At 36.6% G+C, this 23,368-nt stretch overlaps 1 protein-coding gene across 6 annotated transcripts in view; it reads right to left on the bottom strand.

The window, feature by feature from the left end:
• Positions 1-2,415: 2,415 nt before the first annotated feature.
• The window catches only part of PPP1R12A (protein phosphatase 1 regulatory subunit 12A), a 129,640-nt gene continuing 108,687 nt past the window's right edge, over positions 2,416-23,368 (bottom strand). For 4 of the 6 annotated variants that reach the window (XM_083837997.1, XM_083838001.1, XM_083837999.1 and 1 more), the window contains 6 exons: positions 18,864-18,880; positions 17,463-17,604; positions 16,654-16,758; positions 15,687-15,734; positions 11,209-11,259; positions 2,416-4,569 (listed from right to left, as the gene is read on the bottom strand). In XM_083837997.1, the coding sequence (XP_083694123.1) occupies positions 4,483-4,569; positions 11,209-11,259; positions 15,687-15,734; positions 16,654-16,758; positions 17,463-17,604; positions 18,864-18,880 (450 nt within the window). In that variant the 3' untranslated portion in view covers positions 2,416-4,482. Of the gene's footprint in view, positions 4,570-4,604; positions 9,563-11,208; positions 11,260-12,325; positions 12,357-15,686; positions 15,735-16,653; positions 16,759-17,462; positions 17,605-18,863; positions 18,881-23,368 lie in introns of those variants that run through there. The other 2 variants (XM_083837998.1, XM_083838002.1) reach the window with 2 other exon arrangements.

Genomic DNA, 23,368 nt, shown 5'->3' on the forward strand with positions numbered 1-23,368 from the left:
TGCTGGAAATTCTACAGCAGAAGCTGCAGTAGAAATGAAGGATTAAGGTATTTCATAAGCCACTGAAAAAATAAACAATTGCAAAATTTAAGGAAAAGAAGAAATTAAAAAAAAAAAAACATGGGAAAGCAACCCTCTACAAGGCAACTGCAATTCTTTCTTTACCCTCTTTAAAATTAGGTTCCACAGCAACTTACATAAAGTTTGTATAGTTGTGTAGTTTTTCAAACTGTATGCTACCCAGTGATTTTGTCTTGCATTTTGCTGCGACAGTCTTCAGAATTGTAGCTGGAAATTAAATTTTATCTATAAAACATTAACCTATCAGCTGCACAGTTGAAGTGTCAAAATTATCTACGGACCACACTGCATCATGTGAAGTTGCAGGAGCTGAAGCTACCACTAAAAGGGGAAAAAACCTCCGAGTGTCACTGAAAGCAGAGCTGCCCACACCTTCCATATGGGACAGGCTTGAGGCCACAACTGCAGCTCCCAGCACCACAGGCTGCACTTCACTGCAGCGTGCCCGATGGGATCACTTCTGCTTCTGCTGCAAATACCAACACGGCGCCAGCCTCTCTCTGGAAGAGCCACCGTGCTACACAGGTAGGCACGACCTTGGGATGAAGACAGGCTGCCAGTAAAGGAACTGTGAAGTGCCAGCTGTGTACAGTCAAGCCACTTTCAGGATCACCCAGATCAAGTAATAGTCAGTAATGATTACTTTCACCATGTCATTTAGAAAGAAATGACTAAAAGAGAAACGCCTCCTCCAAGCAGTATTAAAAGTCCGCAGCGAGGCACAATTCATAGCGTTGCTAACTTTGGACGATTTTCCTCTGTTGAGGAACTCAGATGCGATGGGGCACTAACTCTGGCTACCAACCAGTTTTGCTCTGATGTGCCCCCTACCCTTCTCCACACGCACCGCTCAGCTTCTGACGTGGTGATGCCTTACAGCACCTGGCATCGTGCCGTACTTCCTCCTCGCTACCTGCTCCTCTTTAGCACTAGAGATCTCCTGTCTACCATCTTACTCATCTTTTTGGCACTGAGTGGTACCTTCACTCTTGAATATAAACCTCACTGTTAAGTCAGATAGCAGAGATAGGAGTCACCTCATGTGGAGCCCATTTCTGTATGATAAAGATGAAGGGAATAATTAAAACTTCTCCCTTGATGCACATCTCCTGACACAGGTATCTTCAGCTCCCCAACAGCATACTTTTCTCTCTTCTACAAGATGACCTCTATGTATTTATGTTTTCTAGAAAGGAGAGAACGTTTGCTCTAAGACAAGACCACCAAACAAACAGTGGCTTACAACTATTGAAGAGGGAAGATGAAATATCCAGTTTTAATGCTCATCTAAGCACAAAACAGTTTAGCATGGAGAGTAACACCAAGACTCATGTTTTGTATTTGGTGCTCAACAAACAACTGCACCAATCTACACAAAGAGCTTCTCTGACACATTTAGCAGAAGTCTGGAAGTGGTGTATGGTAGGAAGTGGGAAGGTCCAGAGGAAACTGTTCATGGTGAGGGAGATGCGGTGGGTAAAAACACAGTTCCATCTCCAGAGCCTCTTACTCTAGGTGTAACTGCTAGCGTTTGGACCCAGTAAGTCCTGCAGCCCCTACAGACACACTCCCTCCATCCTCCCTGCACCCAGCGCTGCTTCCCCACGTGTGCTCACCCCTCCTCTTGGGGTGACGGCTTTGCTACCAGCTGGGGGTGGTTCTGTGCATTCCCATTGTCTCCTCCTCTCCAGCACCAGCTACTTCCATGCTTCCATCTGTTCTTGGTGTAAACTGTGGCACTTAAAGATTCCTTTCCACAGTGGGACAAGTCCCCTGAAAATGTAGGTTGCTGTTTGGAATTACCATTTAAGCCATTAGTCATTTAAGCAAGCTTGCCAGAGTCAGCAGCCAGCAATAATATGTTTCTCATACGCAAACCATCGCCTATATAATAAAGTGGTCCCCTGCTACCATTTTGCCTCTGTGGTAGCATGATTTTTTGGGGCTGGGTTTGGTCTGCAACACAACCAGTACAGTATGATGGTGACACAAGTTTAGCAATTGCTTTGTGAGATTCAGATAGTATTGCATAAAAAATGGTTCTCAGATTCTGCACACATACAGGTTTATGTAAAACATAGAAACATTCGTCCAAGTTGTTACAGATTGCATAAATATGGCATTTTTACTGTTGCATTTACAGATGTGCATGTACAACGATGTGCAAATAATCACAATTCGATTACAATCTTTGAAACGTACTTGAACTTGGCATCCAAGTAGCGCAATGAATGAAAAATGCCCACCGAAGAATTTAAATAGCAAACTTATAACATGGTTTAAATTCATAACAAATTTCAATGACTTCTCAGTAAAACTTTCACACATTTAAAATAGTTTGTATTCATTTTATTTGTATATGTCAAAATACATTTTTTTTTTCCAAAATAGTGGGTTTTGCAACTAGTTTCATGCAGATACAAGGTCTGCTCAGTACTACCAATAAAATCAATATAGCACAGTAGCCATTCATTTTTTAGATATAAAGAATAAATAACCTAAATATAAAACACTAAAATATTAGAAACACTTATTTAATCATTCACAGGCACCCAAACTTTACCAAATATAATCCAGAATATGCCTAACTGTCTTGTAACAGAACTCAATACGTTGCAGCCATTCAAACTGTTCAATTCTTTGCTTATTTTACGTTAGCATACGACAATGGAAGTTCCCTATGGTTCAGACCCACCTCTCATACAGATCAATTACAATAAGATATCTCAAACTATCTGTGTACCTTTAAAATCAAGAATCCTGAGCTTGGTAGTAAGAGCATAACCTTACATCTTCAAAAAACCAATCAACAGAGAGAGGACATCATGTCTTCCTTACCAAAACATATCCCACCCCCATAAAACTACCCTCCCCCCCAAGTAGGCAGTAGAACACAACGACCTTTTTAAATGAAGGGGTACAAATTCACATTTAATATAGTATACAATATAATCAATAATACAATAGCTACTACAAGCTTTACAATGTACAATTTGTTTTAATGGCTGATCTGTTCAGTGGTTTTAGGCAATAAACTATGTGCCAATAGGATGTTGTATTTTGAATGGTTTAGTGAAAATATAAAAGCTGTTTCTAACAAAAGCGATCTTCACTTAAGTACTTTTTTGTTTTTAAAGGCCACTGAAATGTATAAAATGGTCTGACATGATGGTGTTATCAAATTAGATGCCTTCTCACATGGCAACAACAGTGCATATAAACATTAATGTGAGTGTAACGGGTTATGTTTTTCAAATGATTTAGTAACATTACTTTGGCTAGCACAACAGTTTTGGACAGCACTCAGATAAATACAGGTATGTGAAATGTAGTGAAGCAGTTATATTTATGCAATTTTTATTATGGTGAACACTATCAAATGAAAAAAAAATGGGAAGAAAAGATAATAAAGTATTTTATATAGTTTAGACCTTTTGTAAAGATAGGGCTCCATACAATGTACAATGTCTAAATTCTTTATACCATAAAAATTAATGAACTTTGTTAAACACACTATTCTGGAGTAGCCTAATTTGCATTAACAGACATTTGCAATAGGGAAATATATTCAAGCATGCCACGTGGTGGTCTGAAAAATCAAACCAGTACACATTTATATATACAGCATCACTCAGTACCTGCTCAAATGAATGTGACGATTACAGGATCTAACATCTTTCACTACAAACTTTTTTTTTTTTTTAAAGTGACCAATAAAGGCAGAAAACAGGACTCTTAAAATAATTCTAGTTTCAACTGACTTTTAAAGCATTTTGTATAGGAAATAAATGCATATTGCACAAACAGTGAAAGCAAATGTTCCACCAAGCATCTCTGTTCCAGGTGGTTGGACAATACAACTCTAGGTAGCTACACAGTTATGTAATTTAAAAGGGTGTGTGGTCTCTGCAAATGGTAAAGCTGTGGAAACACTGTACAAGAAAATCTGGTACATGAATAATTAGAAGGGAAAAAAATCCAAACTTAAGATTTAAAGAAAAACTGAGTATAGAAAAAAACCTGGGAATTGTGGCACAACAAAAACATTATTGAGTAACTGTCTTCTGTGAGAGCTGAAAGCTTTTGTTGATGTAAAAGTGTTTATGTACAACTAAGGCTTACTGGTTAAATATCTGAGGCGTATCTGGCCTTGAACACTTTCCTTATTATGCTGTAGCTGTAAACAAGATTTCTCAGTCATTTTATCTTCTCAGCAGCTGCATTTTAACAGAAACAATGATCTTGATACAAAAAACACACAGGTAAGAGGGCGTTTTGGCAGGATATCTGAAAATGACAGTCTCCAAGGGATCTTCCCACACTTCCAGTGACTGCCATACTATGGTCCACTGGAGTTACTAGTGATGTGCAATACCGTTATTTGCTGCTGTAGTAAACCCTTTATTTTGAAAGTTTGCTTATAACTCTGATCAAGGCCCCATTTTCATCTTTTAGCCTCTGGTTGTCTGCCTTCAGGTCTGGTAGCATCTATCAAAAACAAAACACAATGGTTATTTGCAATTATACACTAAATAAAAGCAACAAGACTAGACAAGCACTGGGGATAAAAATCTTTATTCAGCTGAGGTATTTTGGCAGTTACTGTCCCCCTTCGTATCAGCAGTTCAGAAATTTCTCACCTTTTAGCACGATACAGTTAGGAGCTCTAGATTAGGGGTTTTCATTTGCTTGGTCTAGATACATTAAAACTAAGTGGTGCAGATGAGCAGCCTCTCCACAAAAGCATTTACAGTAGCATAAGAAAATTAAATGCTCCAGATTTCAGTGCAGAGCAAAAAAATGTTAATTACTGACAATTTAAAGAGGCTTGTCTATACTGCACTTGCGTGGTTTCAAAACAACATGCTGTGGCTAATTAAATCTACCACTGTGCTCTTGGATGATTTCATCCTGATCAGATACAGTGTGATTCAGCTTATTAACTCATTGCCTTTATCTTCCAATCACTGCCAAACTTGTGTTCAAGCGCACAACCTATAATTTGAGATCACATCCCTGAATAGCATGGCTCACACAAGATCAGATATTGAAACACCAGGCTGCATACTCGGGCACACAAGTTAGAAGATGGCAAGTTAAGTTTGCCACAGGAGATGGGTGACACACAAGCACAAAAGCTGGAAGGCAGAAGCCAAGTGAGGTGAGAGTTGGACAGGATCAGACAGGAAAGGAGGACAAGTCAGTGCACAGAGGCTTGTACTGGTAGAACATAACTTGTCCGAGAAGCTAGAGGTAATTTCAGAAATTCTCAGTATCTATGTTCACACACTGATAACAAACCACCTATAAAACTCATAGCTGCATTATGTGTATGGTTTCGAGCAGCACGTTCACACAGGAGCTATCAGCCTATTCCTGCAGTGTGGTTATTCAGTAACCTCAGGTCCAAGAGCATACAAGAGGTCTAAGTCCAACCGATGACCTATGTAACAACGGCTACAGAATTGTTCATGATGAAATTTCCTTGCCACTTATTTTGTTTTTGCTTTATCCAAACAAAATTATACCTTTGACTCCATGATACTCAGGACATTATTATGGAACAGAAGGAACTGTGAAGTTTTAAAATGTGGGGTTAATTAACCATGCGTTACACTAGAGGCTTCATTTACACATCTCCAAAGGATTCCTCAGATCCTCTCACAGAGTGGAACATGATGGTGTACTAGGGATGACTGAGGCTATAGGATCTCTAGTTTCTTTAACTGCAAGTACCAGAGTATGTGAAATGAAGATCACAGGATAACATAAGAGGAAAAACGATGGTCTCCACAGAATAACTCTGCTAACCTGAATTCCTATTCTACTCCACGGTGTGGCTTAGGGCAAGTCACCTACACTGAGCTCTTCACAAGGAATCAAAGCTCTTTAATTCTACAGCTTCCATTACAGTCAGGAGAAAGCTGTGCTTTGAACATAAAGTGCTGTAAAACACTGATTACTTTCAAAAATCATGTCAACGTGTTTGAACTTGAGCAACATGAGTAATCATTTGACAATTTTCAAACGTTATCTGTGCTTTCTACGCTGTTAAATAGCCTATTATCACCACTTCTTATCACGCATATGCTATGAAGAGACATTAATTTACTTTTTGAAAAACTCACAATGCAATGAGAAAAATCACAAACACACACGCAAAAACCCTAAGAGTAAGAGGAAATAGTTTTGTGTTCTGTGAGTTTGGACAGTTAAATTAATGCTGTTATCAACTCAGTGAAATAGTGCCTTCAGGAGGAAAAAAGCAAAAAGCTGTTCTATTATCCAAGGCAATTCTAAGATATACACATATAGGGATCAAATGATTCCCACAATTTTCATTCTGATGCCTTGATTTTGTGATCTCAGGTCAGTGTCTTGTCTGGACAGTAGAGAGGGTCTATCAGGAAAAGGAGGGCAAGAACCAATCTGGAGACTCCATCTAAACACCATATTGTGGGTTGAGATACACGTGCTATTGGTCATATGCAGTTAACAGGCACATGTACCACACACTTGTGCATGCACCTGTAATATTAGGATAAACCTACAGTTGTTCTGATGTGTATATGCAAACAATGAAATAACCATTTGTTTGGTAAAAGCAACCAACACCTTTCTTTCCTACTTTTCATTCTGTTACAGACTTCATACCAAAGATCCTGGGTGGAACCACAAAGCATTTATCTAGCTATGCACAAGGAAGCAAAGGAGTCTGACTTTGTTCTTGTTAATTGCGTATTTCAACAAGCGTCACCTTGTATGCCTTCCAATGAAATCTCAAAGCAACTCCAGTTACTTCACAGTCCTCTTTCAGCTTAGTGACTAGGGAGCTACAGTCAATAATACGTAATACAAACAGGCAGACACAAAAATTGATATATTTTCTGGTGAACAATTTTAACAAACAAACAAAAAAAAAACACCGTTCAAATTTAGAGCTTTAACATAATCCAGTACCATTACATGCTTGCAGATCTCTGTAGATTTTAATTCTGATTAAACTAATAGGTAGAATACATATTAAGAAAGTATTTTCTCTTTTGTTATGAGTCTGCTAAAGAATAAGGGAAGCCTGGCAGGAGACAAAAGGATTTGTAAGTAATAGGAGACTTATCAGAAAGGATAAGCTCAAGTAACATAAAATACTTATACTTCCCATCTATACTAATCCCAACATAAAATCCACGTACTAAACCCAGCCAAAGATATGCAATTTTCTTGGAGCAGTGCATTCCTATGGTACTCAGACTTATGAAGTGGTACCACATGCCTTTCATGTGCAGAGGCAGAAGAAAAATCTTTTCATGAAATTCACTAAAATTACCATTACATACTTTGTAATTCGAATTTGCTTTTCACTAAATTAATAGAGTAGCTTGCCTTGATGAGATTCTTGAATAAGATTACAAATGCACTATCTGTATTATATTACTTTACATTACTACTCATAATAGTTATAATTTTATAATTATATTACTTTATAATATTACTTATATTACTTTTGCCTATCTGTATTATATAACTAGATATGAACTTTGCAGTACTGTAGCTGATCAAATAATTTTTCAATAATCACCTGATCTATGTGGAGCCAACTCAGTAGTAATGACTGTGTTTGCTGGAGGATATAAGAGTTTGTACCTATAAAACAGCTTTGTAAATAAATATTAGAGAAAGCTCACGAGCTGCTAAGGTACCTGTTCAGATTAACCAGGCACACTGCTGTGGTTAAGCTACATCGCAATATCAAGCCTCCCTGCTATGTTTCCATTGCTTGTCTTTCGCTAGCCCAGCTCCTCAAGCTCCACAATGATCTGCCTTTGAAAAATTCCCCTACAAAAAAGGAACGCCAATAGTTTTCTATGGTTTAACATCCTAAAATGGCTTAACATGGTTAAAGGAATGCCAATACTAGCAAAAAAAAAGATGGTATGGATGTGTGGCTGTGGACAGCAGTCACTAGATTAAGCTCGGTTGTGTTGGAAACCCATGCTTAGCTGAAGCTGCTCTAAGACAAGCTGCCCCAAAGGGACACCTCTCCCTTCTCCTGCAGCAATATGCTCCTGCTGCTTTCTGTGTGTTACCTTGAGCAACCCAGCCATGCTGGGGTGAGATGGATCAAGTCATAAAACTGATAAAGGGATTTCTTTTCAGCCAGGTCACTGAGCTGACTTGACTCACTCAGCAAGGGTTAACACAAGGGAATGCTCAGGAATGCAGGGCCTGGACCAAGAACAACCTTTCTATCCGCATCCTATTGTTAGGTCAACTTCAGAAAGACATAAAGCCAAAGGATAAACTTGCTATTTATTTCATACCTCTTAGTGGGGAAAACCTGAGATCTGACTCTGAGCAGAATGAAAAAAAGTGTATGCTCATCTCCTTGCTTCTACGAGGGAAGGGGGGTAAGCAAAGGGAAGCAGGTTAGCAAGAGCCACTGTGCAGAATAAAAAATATTTTATGTTCACCTACAGATCTTAAAACCTCACTGAAACGTCCACCCCATGCAGTTGTTATATAAGAGGAAGAAAGGGCAATCGATTTGCTCAATCTGACAGTCTAGACAGGGTGTTTGTGTCATCCTTGCATGATAGGATTGTGGTCCACGACTGGAATGCCTACACATATAGCAATATAAATCAGTTTGACTTTTGACTTAGTGCTAAAATTGGGTATTTTAAGCTTAGTCTAGATAAAAATATGGATTGTCCAGAACTGCACAGGAAGTTAGTATAGAAAATATCAATTGTCTTGAAAGTCTGATATATTTTAACGGATGACAACTTTGGTCCCCTCTAAACACTAAATCAGACAAATTTAAGAAACTAAGTTGCCAATGCAACTGTTCAGAAATGCACAGTACTGCAACCGTTTCTCAAACTTTCTTTAGTTCTGACCAGATTTGTATCAATTCTATGCATTTTAATTATATTGCAGCATGAAAAGGTCACTTTCAATTTGTTGGAAAACCAAAGACAAATCTGTCAATTTGAGCATTTACTCAAGTATCAAAACAGGGGAGTGACTTCAGTTTATCCTAGTGTGCACTCAACTCCTTTCAAATTGTTGCCCAGGGTTTTAACATGTCTAAGGTCTCTCGAAATCCTTGCCAACTTAGCTTCAAGTGAAAAATGACAAGCTTCAGTGCTAGTATTGGCAACACCACACCATAACAATGTATCTGTGACATCTCTGTTTGGTACACTGGACACCATGCTTTAGCCACACTTCCATAACCGAGCAGTAAGTCAATTTTGAACACACAAGTGTTAATTGTAAAACTCTGCTCAAGCACAAACTTATTGTCAACACCTGCCTGGCTACACAAAGGAGAAGGAAGGAATTACAAGTCCACAGAACGCTGTTGCCTACAGGACCCTGACAGTTTGGCAATCACACGGGTCAAGGCCCTATTCTCAGTCACCAGGCGCTCATTTATGTGTCTCAAAGATTGAATCTGCTTTATTTGTTGCAGGTTCTGCAGGAATCAAAGAAATAGGAGTGAAAACGGGGAAAAAAACACATATATTATGTTGAAAAGAACAAGAGATGAACAGAATTGAAAGAAAACTTAGAAGAGACAGTCCTGTTTAAAGTAGATAACTTGCTGTGAAAATAAAGTATCAAGCAAGTGGCACATTCCTGAAAAGCAATCTAAGAACCAGCAGTGATCAGTCACAGCTTTCCAAAACAGTTCAGGATACATTAACAATGAGAGTTATTCCTGGAATTCTTTACTTAACATCCCAATTGCACAAACTAAATCTCCTATTCAAAAGTCAGTAAATAATGATATGTTTAACATATACTTGTGCATGAGAGTGCAACAAATGTCAGGAAGAGTATTAATATTTAATTTAAAACCTTCACATATTGCATATTGAAAGTAAGCTTTTGAAAAAGGCAAGATGTAAGCTTCTGAAAAAGGCCAACCATCCCTAACAGAAATTTACAGGTTGGTGACAGAAACTCATACCCTGTCTTCCACTTTTAAAAATAATTATTTTCCTATACCACAATTAGCTTTCTACATATTTCACTTCTAAAGACCTCTCCCTCAAGGAACCTCAGACACTGTGTTCCCCTCCTTACAGGAAACTACCTTGGCCTGAATCCAAGGGAGCTATAGACATTGTGGTTGCCTTCTGTTTACCACTGCTCGTCAGTCTCAACTGTATCAACAAACCTTACTACAAGTATTTTAATGAAAAGGATTTGGAAGTTAATGCAGTTTTCAAGCACCAGAGGGAGCTCAAAAATGAGCTTTAAAGGAAACTTATTAATCAATGACAACTATCAAATGTCAAAACAGTGGTACTGCTTTAAAATTATGGGGTACAAAAATGTTTTCTATTTCATCATGTTCCACTGGTTGTCTAGTTATAGTTTAATTTTATCAGTTTGGTTGGCTCTGTCCAATATTATATCCAAAGTGAACCTGCAGGACTTCTCTGTCTTCTTAATTATATCAAAGAACTTAATGTTGATAAACCAGGAAATGAGAAAAGTCATACCACAACTTTTATTATTCAGTGCATGTGGTAAATGGTACTTAGCTGTCAACATCTGAAATCTAAATTTGCTGCTTTTTGTTAACTAAAAACTCATTACTTTTCATTCTATACAAATGCAGGTTTTTCTTTTGATATTGATAATGTGCTGCCTAATACATAAATTAATGAGATTAAGCTTTTTGAGCAAAGCAACATTTAATGCTTTATCTACAGAATTATCTATGCTTAATCTATGGAACTATATAATACAATTGTTTTTAAATTATTAAAATATGAGAGTTTTGCATCAAAAACATAGATGGCAATTCTGTCTTGATTAGATCAAAACATGTTTCACGGCAAACATCTCCAAATGCTTCTTATCAGCCAATATGTTATAGAAGTGTAAGCCTCAGTACCTTCCTAGAAAGTAAGTCCTATATGTATGACTGCTTATGCCAGAAAAACAGCTCCACTACAAACTAAATGAAACGAGTGATTTTGAGATGTGGTTATAACTTACTTATTTTCTAATGAAATTATAGAGAGCAGTAATATTGCTAGACTAAGTGTTGTTTAATGCCACTGACATAATCATACACCATGTTAACAACAGTTTAACAATACTTACTTTCAGTTCCTCTTCCATTTCAGATATCCTTCTTTCTAGAGCTCTTTTTTCCTAAATCAGAAAATGTGTGTTAACACTGAGCAATACTATTCTTTTTTTAATTAATGCTTGTAAATATTGTGATAACTGTGAAATACTTCAAGTTTCAAAGATCATACAACCAGAAGCATAGTGTAGACAGGAAACTTGTGATGGCCGTGATATATAGAAAATATTTCAATATTGAATTTCAATAACTTAGGAGGAAGAGATATAAAAATTTACATCAAGTCCTATTTTGTAATATACCCCTTCCTTTACAAAAACTTGGACAGTTTGTAAGTACTGTTTGGAATTATTTTTCATAAGCTAAGTTTCCATAAAAGCTTAATATACAAGAAATGCAGAAAATGATCAGAAACAAACAAGAATATTAAAAGAAACAAGCACAAAAGCGTAAGCTTTCATAGACAAGCAAACGTAGCTGAAAAATCTGCCTCAGCTCAGTGGGATCTGTCCACACTATAAACTGCAACGTAGTGTAGATGCAACCCAAACTTACGTTATGTGAGTTCAGCTGAGTACCAAGAAATCTAGCCACGTAAGACCACCTGCTTCTTGAGTAAATGTTTCCTGAATATTTTCTGCGTTTCTAGTATAGTATAGTTGGTATGATTTTTTTTCCCTTTTTACCTGAGAAGCAGGAGGAATTAGCCTTTGTCAAGAACTTCAGGTTGTTTTGATAACACTGATCAGAATACCCAAGCTACTGTACTGAAAATTAGCTTAGGGTTTTCTATACTATGCTGCAGTCTGCAGTGCAGACATGCTACCATATTTCTAAATGATATTGTTTTGTTTAAACCTCATTTTCAACGCATCTGACAGATCAACAGCTAATGCAGTAGACTTCAGGGGTTTATAGCTTGCTTGCTTGCTTTTCTGTGTCAGACAATGCAGTGTGTCTCATGTAAAAGCAGCTGCGGTTATTCACTATTCTACATTCAGATCTTTCCAAAGTGTGAAAGGCAAAAGCAACAGATTATTGCAAAGTGTACATATGCATCTGCATACAATGGTGTTATGCAAACAGCAAGCAGCATTGACTAAGGTGTGTAAAACTTTGGTTAGATCATACCGCCCAGTAGATACTGACTCTTGCCGGTCACCTTTCAGATACAAATCATTTAATTTAGTTTAATCATAGTGCAGTTATTCCCCAACATTTTCCCATTTTAGAATACAACTTTAAAAGTTTATCAAAGTAATAGATTACTGCAGTTGTTAGTACTTAATGTACTTAACTACTTCAAGTTACTAATTTTCCTATAAGTAAAGACTGATAGTAATGGCATAGTAAGTACCAGTGAGTTAACTGCAGTAAGCAAGTGACTAACAAAAAACCCACACCATCTTACATTACTTAGAACGTTATTAGTTACCTACTTGTTTTGTAGGACTAAAAACCATTCGTCCTTTTGATGCATTTGCTTACCTAACATGTTGAGTTTGTTTAAGAATAACTATTAGCAATAAAAACCAGTTAAATAAAATAAAATCCTTATTTCATCAACTTTGCATACTTCACATAATAAAAAGGAAACATTTAAATGGACTGGCTTAGATATAAGATCTGTTGCAAAAATATATAGCTCTAATTAGATGAAGCTGTTTCCTTTTTTTCCTTCTTACTCTGCTAGGAAGTGGCTAGAGAAATGCCAACAAAACAACACATCAGAGTTTTAGTAGGAAAAATTGCCAGTATTATCTGGTTAGTCCCCGGACTCAAAAAAAGGCTTTCAAATGCTTAAGCAGTGTAAAATCTTATGATATACATCAACATTTCTTTAAGGTACGCCAAGAACATTTGTAGTTCTCAATATGAAAAAAAAGCACAAACCAGTTTCTCATTTTATAAAAGACAATAGCTCATTTGTATGTACTGAAGCAACCAGAAACCACAGTCTTGGTGCAGCGAGATTGAGGTACGTGGATATACACAGGTGAAAAACTGACCCCAGAGTTATAAAATTAAGTAAGTAAACCCAGATATTGTTTATTCAGTAATATAAAAACAATAAGCTCTCCCCAACACAAATTCCCAGGTGACGAATTCTAGATTTAGAAGAAATGGGTTAAACATATCTCCAATTTAGATCTATACTGAAATCTTGCAGTGTGAGTTGCATGCGACCATGTCATATGAAATTCTGAAAAGAGCTTTTAACATACTTTTCAGAGTGACAGACTGTTTCAGAGTGACAAAAACTGTATTTTTGCCTATGTACTTATTTCTAGTCCTCAAATTAAAAATGTCGACAAAGCGTCATCAAATCACATCATGGAAACCAATGTATAAAGGCTAAGTTCAAATAAAATTAAAAATCTGTATTTTCTAAATTTTGTCACAGTGAAATTCTAGGTTTAATAAATGTTCCCATCTTCTTTACTGAAAAGGTACGGTTCAACTGGAAAATATCATAGTTCAAAGATGTCTTCAGGTTTTTCTTTACTTTTGTCCTCCCTTTTTCTCTATGTACTTATATGAACATCTTTAATTCTATATTTTATTTTACTGAAGTCTTATACTTGGAAAAGTATACATAGAAAAGCTCTACAGTTTGTTTTTACCTCTTACATTTATATGGTTACTTCAAACATAGATAGATGTCTTTACAATTATTCTTAAAGACCCACCATCTGAACTGAATTTAGTCAGCTTATTTCTAGAGATCAGCTATTGATAAGCAGCAGCTGATAATCTCACTTCAGTCACTTTCAAAGTGAAACCAGCTCCAGATTCTAACGAGGAAAATACATTCACAAATAAATTCCCGTTTTAAATTCTTGTCTGAAAGGAGGTAAATTTAAAATTAGAAAAATACAAGGAACATATCCTAAAACTTGTGTAAACCATGTTTCAGCCAGGCAGCATTATCACTAATTTTATTTATCTTTTTACCTGCTAGCTTCGGTATTAATAACTTCAGAAAAAGTAACGTTTCAGAAAGACATTTCTGCTATTGGAATAAGTGTCTTTACAAGAAAAAGGTGCAAGAATTCCTAATGATAACCAATTGTCTTAATGCAGTGGCCTATTTTTGGGAAAAAGTAGCACAGTAATTTTGTAAAAATTTGTAAAAAAAAAAAAACAGTAAAACTGAAATAATGCCAAGATGTACACTACAGAATATTCTGCAGTATGAAACCTGTATAGTAATGCATACAGCTAAATCTATGAAATAATTAAATGTCCACTTGTGTGGCCATGATAGCAAGGAAGAAACCAATTAAAGCTGCTGATGAAACTTTTCTGCTGATGAAATCACTGCCTACAGCAGGATGCCACAAAAACAAGAAGAAATAGGCACTAAAAGGCCGCTGCAATTATCTGGTGAGATTATTAAGATAAAAATAATAGAACTTCAGGAAGTGCCTGAGAGCATTTCTGCATCTCCATGTCCTCTTGTAAAATCAAGCGTTTGTTTATTTACCAGATAGGTTTGCAGAATTACATTTTAGAATGTGTTTTCTAAATCTCAAATACTGGAAAATAAACATATCAGGCTAATAAATATGAAGTTTACCAGGGATAAATAAATATATACCATATCACTCATTACTGTCAAAGTCCATTTAGTTTTCTTCCCACTGAAGTATCTAATGCGTCACTCCAGGGTTAGGGGAGGAGAAAGGTACATGTGGCCATAAAGGAAGTCAGGATCAAAACAGAAGAAACTGAGTTTTCTTTAAGTTGTTGCAGAACTCAGGATGGGTTTTAAGCTAGCATGAAACTACAGCCTAAATTATCATGGGTACAACTTCTGAAATAATTCCTGCAGTTTATCTCACATGTGGATTTATTACACATCTCCTTTCCCTGTCAATTTCGGGCTGTCTCTCACCCTAATGCCCTTCTTCCCACACTGCTCGTTCATTTGCCTCCACTCCGCCCCAACACAGTGTCATTTTCCCTCTGGAAAAGTTACAGTACAAGGAAAGAGACAGACTATGCTTAATTTTACATCATTAGCAGGTTTGAGGTCTGATGTCTGTGGGGTAGAAACAGCTACTTCACTACCAATAACAATTGGTAACACGACACACATGCCTCCGGAAAGCTCTGAGGAAATTAAAGTCTCTGAACGTTGGAAATGCATTAAAAGATGAGACGCTCCGAATCTGCTTAACTCTCTGGAGAGCCAATATTGTTTTGGACGAGATGGAACAAGCGGCAGAATCCTGGAAGGCAGTGGGGTTTAGAACCCGGTTATCACAAGCCAACAGACAACCTGAAGGCATTTCTTAAGAGTAATTCCATCTCACAGTATCTCACATTCATTGCCACTTTGAAACCTAAAATCCCCAAATCTTCTAAAAAATGAAAGTTGTAAGAAAGGCTTCTGTTCCCACTAAAATATATCCAAGCCAGGGGTTGAAAAAGAAACTAAAACAAAGCCTGTATTGGACTACTCAGTAGATATTTGGCAGAAACTCACCCTTTTCTCCATTTCCAAGACTGATCTGTCAGCAAATCTTTCTTGTCTCTGAAACACAGAATTAATAGAGACATTGGTACTTGTTCTCAAACAATGTAAAACTGAAGAAAAGTAATACAAAAGGACATTTCAGCTAAGGGCAACTACTACTGTATTCTGTCCAAAATATGTCTTTAAAAGCAGTTTAAAATATGTTCAGGGAAGTAACACTGAAATAAAAAAGAATGAGCTGGATTTATCACGGACTTCCTCTGTGACCATCCCTAAGTAATTTAATCTTACGTAGCCTTTGGCAAATAGGAGCAATATAGTATATCTATCTAAAAGCTTTACAAAACAAACATCTTTTTAAATGTACTTTACTGATATTTACAGGTTGCATATGGAAGACAGTGAAGTACATACACAGGTAAATTGTGGCAAATGTGATCTGAGAAAGGGGAACGTTCTTTCTACAGCAATTTAAGAAGAATTTCACTTCTGTGTACATATATAATATTACTGTATGCAGCACTGTTATCTGAGAGCAGTTACCTGTAAGTGAAGTGCACTATTTGCTCTTCAGTTTTAAGATAAGACTATCTAACCAACCAGGAAGAACTGGCAGGTTATGCCAATCTGCCAGCAGGTTTATGAATTAATTAATCAAATCAGACTGACAGTTTGAACATAGGCTTAACAGTGTAGAAAGCGTTTATCCCTACCCTGCAAAGAAGTTCCACATACATGCTGGCAAGAACCACCAGTACTTAAATAAGCAGGAGATGGTCTCACACATTTTGTTCACAGCTGAAGACCAGAATCCTGTGCTCTTTTTTCTTTAGAAACAGAAAGGTACTCTTCTTCACTCCCATCTTTGAATAAGAAACAAAGCTGATGCCTAGTAAATAGCAACCCATATGCTGGGGTGCTTCTAGTTTGCTATCTACTTTGTCAGCAAAGTATGGGCCTTTTGTTTTATACAAACCTGAGTGGTCTTCTCCAACTGTAGTTTAAGATCTGTAAGTTCCATGTTGGTATCATGTAACTGTGCTTTCAGCTTTTCATTTTCAGCTAGAATCTGTTCATAAAGCTAAGACAAAATATTCATTTAAAAACACACTGAATAAGAATTGTGACATTAGCTGAACATTTTAAAACCTGTGTCTGAGCTGCATGTAAAATGAAGAAATACATTAATAGTCTAAGAAGTAAAAATCAGTTATAGAGTTTAAAGATGTTTAGAACTAGCAAACACTTTAAAGAACTGCTACCAGACATCTATAGAGAAAAGCAACTTTGCACAGGGAGCATACAACTTACCCCACATATATCACAGATTAGACACTACAGTACACCTTTTTTTTTTCTTAACAAACTCCTCCTCTATTTTAAAGCAAGATCTAAACAAATTTCTATATTACATGTTTATAAGCTACCAAAAATCAAATATAGGATTTCATGCATGTATAAAGCAGTATTAATAATACAATCAACTACAAAAACAATCTAATAGCATTCATCATAAAAATATACATTTTTGCTCCTCAGGATTTCTCCCTTGCCTTTGAACTTTTGCACTTTGAACTCCTTTGCACTTTTTTCAGTGCAAAAGCCATAAACTGTTTTGTAATGTATGTATTCCCCCACTGCAGTGGTTCCTCTGCTCCTCCGTTAAGCTGAGTTGCTCTAAGCAGCATTTGTGAAATAATGTGAGATTATTTCCAATTTATGAAAAAAATTATGAAAAACATTAATCAAGTATTACTTTCACACCAAAATCACTGGATCAGATACCTTCTTAAAATCAGTGCTATCTTCTTTTTCTAGTCTACTGCAGTAAGGTTTTCGATCTTCAAGGTAACTTTGTGACCCAGATCGCCCCTGTGCTGAATCATAACGATCACCGGAAGACACGCTGAGTGATCCTGTATCGTATCTGTAAAAGAAAAGTTCTTATTTTTCTTTGCTTTTGTACTCAAACTGAGACTACTCACTGTATCAGATATTGTGAGTGTACCATTACCCAACTGAACACAGCCACTTGCAGTAACATATTTTAGTTAAGCCACTGCATACTAATTTAACGCTAATTCTCTCCGTATTCTTCAGTATACTTCAAGATTCTCTGACTGAAAATGTTTTAAAACTGCCCACCATGCTACATAAATGCCTGCCTTTTATGCTGAGAAATTTAAAAAAATAAATTAAAATATTTAAATCAAGTAGATATTTAAATGTCTTAAAGGACTTTGCTTGTTCAGATATTTTACTTCTTTATTTTTGAAGAACTATTCTTAAAAACGTATCATAGAATATTGAGTTGCAAGGGACGCATAAGAATGATTGAGTCCAACTTCTGGCAAGGAGTACTTTAATTGCAGTACTACTTTAAATGTAGTACTTTAATTGAAGGGTTTTTAAAAAGTAATCTCTAAAATATCATCCAAGACGAATTCTCCAAGTTCTGTTAGAGAAATGAAGGAGATTTCCAAACTACTTATTGTGAATTCTCCTATTTCAACAGAAGCAGTTTACAAAACAAATCTACAGCAAGGTCCTTATCCTATTAAACAGTGAAACAGTGAATTACAACCAATATTAATACAGTTTTATGCATTTTCACAGTGCTCATTCTTCATGGTTTAGGTGCTGTAGTAATATTTAACAGCTTTTCAGCACAGACAGAACATAATAATTAATTCTACAGGTCCAAATCAAAAGCAAGCCTTTTTTTTTTTGTAATGATTGATATTTCTACATTTTCATTTTTAAAAAATTGTACAGAAATCTGATTTTCAGAGGCTGTTAGTACTTTTATCGAGATTTCTTAGACATTTTTCAGTAGAGTATTTTTTTTTTCCTTTTTAATTTTTTGTAAAAGCTGACTTCATATTGACAAATTTGTAGGGAATGGTACCATCCGTATCCATGATGTTCCACAAAATGCCTTGCCTGCCTTCAGTGCACTACAAATACATTCCCTAGTGTTGAGTGTCCTACAAACAAACGGAGAAAAAAACACAGAACTGTATGTCTACAACCATATTCCACACAAATTTTAACTGCCTCTAATGCCTTTTGAAGTTCAACCCAACTCAATACTGAGGTTAAGCTGAATTTGTACATAAATTTAAGTGAGAATATGTGACTAAAAAGTGTAACAAATTTAAATTAATTTACTTAAATCACACATACCTTGAAAGGCTATCACTCTGAGGTTGGGAAGGGTAAAAAGAGAGAAAAAGAAGAGATCATATCAGTAATTTATTTAAATAAAATATATAACAATCTGTGAACAAGCATAACTCAACAATTATGTTACAGCACATATGCTATCCAGTAGTATTGTCAAGTTGCAATATTGTTGTCTAGAACAGAAGAGAAGTATGTGCTAGAAACGTGTTTGCCAGAATATGGTTTACAAGGATGTTAGCATTACACTTTAAAATTCTGGACTGTCCTTAACATAACAGTCAGTTCAGCAGTTGGTGCATTCTGCGACTTGACCCCCAGCAGGGGGGACCCTGTTCTCTGAATTCCCTATTCCTCTTCTTCTTCTGTAACAGTAGCAATAATGTTTTTGAAAAGTCAACATAATAATGACTTCAGCTTAAAATAATACTGTAAAATAAGCTACAAGATCATTGCGTCAACATACGTCAATGGGAAACTAGCTGCTATACCAACTACATAAGGAAGCACTTACTAGACTAAATTTAAATTATGTAATTTCATTTTTTGTATTAATTCATTCATTCATTACAGGCGCATCCACAGGCAGACAGTACATTCACTTTACTTGATGAGTGAAATTTCATTAAAAGTGATGACTTAGGACTGAGGGAGTGTCCTCGAAGCATTACATCACTCACATAAGCCTTTTTCCCCTCTGGGTGGTCAATACAGATTCATCATTTATTCTGATTTTTATAATAATCTTGAGTGAAGACATTTCACTCTACTGACGTATATTCCCCTGGATATCCTCCAATGATGTTCACCTAGCAGTGGCTGGAGCTTTCTCCTGTGCTTGTTTTTTGGGGGTGGGGGTGTGGAGGTTGTGTTGTTTTTTTTAACCTACATTGTCACAATAGTCACATTCTCCATAACACACTTAATTTCCCCTTTGACACCTTGAAGTGGATTTACTACACATGGTTTATCAAAAGTATGTGCGACAGACTAACCACTCCTATCAAAATATTGTTATTTTCTGTAAGGGAATGAATAATGCTGAGAACTTAAGAGATTTTTGTAGAAAACATTGCAGTTAAGTGTCACATAGCTACACCTGGTTAGTTTTTAAGCTACTGGCCACATTATTTTTAACTTCCACCTAAGTATGAACCGTATGTTGCATATCTAAAGATTAAGATCCATATGAGATTACCCACCCCATAACTGATGACCTACAAAAACCTCTTTCCCACTGCTTACTCCTTCCTTCTCAACCAAACAGAGGATCCTTTGTTCACAAAGACTTTAGGTTTTCTCTTTTTACCTTGAAGGGACACCATACAAACAAAAACACTAAGCCTTTTACCCTTTAGCTAGTGTGATGACACCACTCCTGCATTATTTCTTAACAAAGAGGGTTCTAAAGGCTGTTTTTCCTTGCTTCTAGTGGGCTCCCCATGATGTCATGGGAATGTGAAAGCCTCACGGATCTCCATTAACCCGCTGCCGTACAGCTTCCCAAATGGAAAGGCAAGTTATTAAGTCACACACGGAACATTTTGCAAACAGAACTTTCCAGCTCTGCAGGGGGAGACCATAGGAGCTGGTGACATAAGACAGTCCTGGAGACGGGGAAGCACTGATTGCTCGAGACAGGAAAGCAACGACCCAGCCCATTCCCATTCTCCTGGCTGAGATCTGGAATCTGAGCAGCAAGGCAAGGACTCCATGAGCATCAGAAAAGCATACGTCAGCAGTTTCCATTTCCTGAAAGCTGTGAAGCCCTGCTGCTGGGCTTCAAGCAGTATCCAGCACCCAGAGCTCATGGGAAGAGGAGCACGTTTCTCAAGCACGTGCCTGTTCTTCTTTCCCTCACTTGTCACAAAATGTGTTTTTTTGGGGGAGTGGTGTTTTATCTTTTTTTTTTTTTTTTAAATTTCATTTTTCCCTTTGATTTCTCTTAGTTCAGTCACAACTTTTCACAGTTTACTGTTTTACTTTTTTTTTTTTTTTTTTACATTGTAACTCTAAGTCTACGGATTTTGCATAAAGTTGGTTTGAGGACAAATGAGGCCAACACTGATATATATCCCTGCACATCCAAATTACATGAGATGGGTGCTCTGAACACATTCACAGAACTGAGCAGACTGTGAGACAGTGAAGTTACATGAAGCAGCACGCAAGGAGTAAGGAAAAATGAAAGTGTACGTATCCTCATCTATACCAGCTGACTTAATACTAACCCTAAGCTATCAGTTTGTACTGACCATAAGAGTGTCCTCCCCCCCAAACACACTGTATATTTGAAAATGTACACTGGGCTTCCAGACATACATCACATTTTGGTGAGGTTAGGATAACTTCTAGTAATGGAAATAAAATATTAATTTCATGAATTGTCTACACTCGGTAAATGAGTACTTCTATAAAACTGCCACAGCCATGAAACCAAGAAAGAAAGTCTGAGTACAATGTTTAACCAGTGCTAATAATACCAGTTTCTCATGTTTATTCCTGCAGAATTAGAAGAGCTAATGACATTCATTATTCTAATATTGCTATATTTCACCCTTCAGAAGTCACATATCTGATCCCGCATTAAATAAAATTTCAGTTCATTTAATTATAAACTAACCACCGTTGTAGTGCCTATTTAAATTTGTAATTATTTTTTAAATACATTATCTCAGGGGAGATTTTTGTTTTGCTGTTTTCATGTTGTTTTTTTATGCTGCCCCCACACTTCTATAGGTATCCTTCTGAGTGTAGCTCAAGTGCACTCCAAGCTTCAACTCTAATGAAAACAGGACAAACTGATAATAAAAGTAATACGATTTGTATCATTGTCATTTGATATCTCTGCCTTTTGCCCACTTTTAAACAGATCATTTCTCTAACAGATCATGTTCCCATTCTCATCTCCTGCTCAAGTACACGTTATTTCTCCTTCACCACACATATTCCATATTCTTTTCCCTGCAAATATTCATACCACGAAAAGCTGAACTCTCAAATACCCTTAATTTTGTGTGCTTGAATTCTACCCCAAATTTCCTCATCTCCTACAAGTTACTGGCTTCTTTTTCATTCATTATCTCTTACTGTGCCACAGGGGCACCATTTCCAGTAACAGAAGACATACTTCCATGAACAAAAGATGGCTAGAATGGAAAGGAACGACAAGGTGGCTCACTGAGAAAAAAGCAGCAATATGGGGAATAAAATTTTAAAAAGCACAGCAAACACCACTTTCCACATCATCACAAGACTTGGCAACTCTGTTATACCTTAAGTCTTTTTGACTGTCTGGTCAGCATTCCACTAATAATAAATCAGATTTCAATATTCATACTTTGAGCTATTTTTGCTTAAGGACAAATAGCTAGCCCAAATAACTTCAAAAAACAAAGAAATCTTGTGAATCTTAATCCACAGATGAAGTTCAACTCAAAGTAAAATCTAATTATCAAAAAGGAAGAGATCATACTAATTCCTGAAGACTACATCAACAGAACTTAAATCAGTAATCTAAATACATCTTCCCCTTCAGCCAGCCAAGAAAGAGAGCTGTTCAGGCATGTTTGACAATAATGTGAGCTGTTCCACAGAACACTTTGGTATGTACGTTCAAAGTTGTGCTTTATGGAAACTTATTACTGAACTATGTTCTGGTAAAACTGTTTTTTCACCTTCCTGGAAATTTGTTGTGCTTTTCAAAAATAGTTCTTCTTCAGTGACATAACAAATGCCTATATATTGGTTAAGACTGAGCAATCCTTTACTTTCTGTTGTTCCCTATTTACTAAATTCAGGTCAGATTTACCCACACATAAAAGGTCTATACCTATTTCTGGCACACTCTGGCTACCAACAGCACGGTTCCTAATTCCCGTCTCTTTCTGTCCCCAGAGTTCAGACATAACTGTTCCTAGAAACCAAAAGTTAAACAAGGTGGTGCAAGTAAGGTTCTCCATTCCCCAAGAATGCTACACTGGTAAAACTTACTTGTCTACAAAAACAATTTATTTCTTCACAGTCTCAATTTCAGAATGAAATCCATGAGATGACTGTTGGATTATAAAGGCAAAAACGTAACTGAAAAAGAGGCTTCACTGGAACAGTTTGTTATGTAAAATCCCCCAGCTGCCAAAATGATCTTCAGACTTGCTTATATTTGAACTGTCTTCCTACAACATAAGATTATCCTTCTTAAAGGAACAACGATTTCCTGTAAGTAACATGTCATTTGTTTTGCAAATTAAAGAATTTTTCATCTCTTAGCACTCAAAAGCCTAAACAAAATTTCATTACAGCAGCCTCCAACTGTCATAGTGCTAGCAAAATTTGACTTCATTTTAATAGTTCTCCTTTTTGTTCTCCTTTAATGATCAACTGAGATGTCAAAAGTATAGGGAACAAGAAAGTACAAACTGAAATCTTGTAAGACAGTGCTTTCAAAGACCTCTGAAATGAAAAGCATAAGCATTTGTCAAGTTCCTTAAAGATTTCAGGCTAGAAAT

The sequence above is a fragment of the Anser anser genome, assembly GCF_964211835.1.
Source record: "Anser anser genome assembly, chromosome: 1".
Taxonomy (NCBI): domain Eukaryota; kingdom Metazoa; phylum Chordata; class Aves; order Anseriformes; family Anatidae; genus Anser; species Anser anser.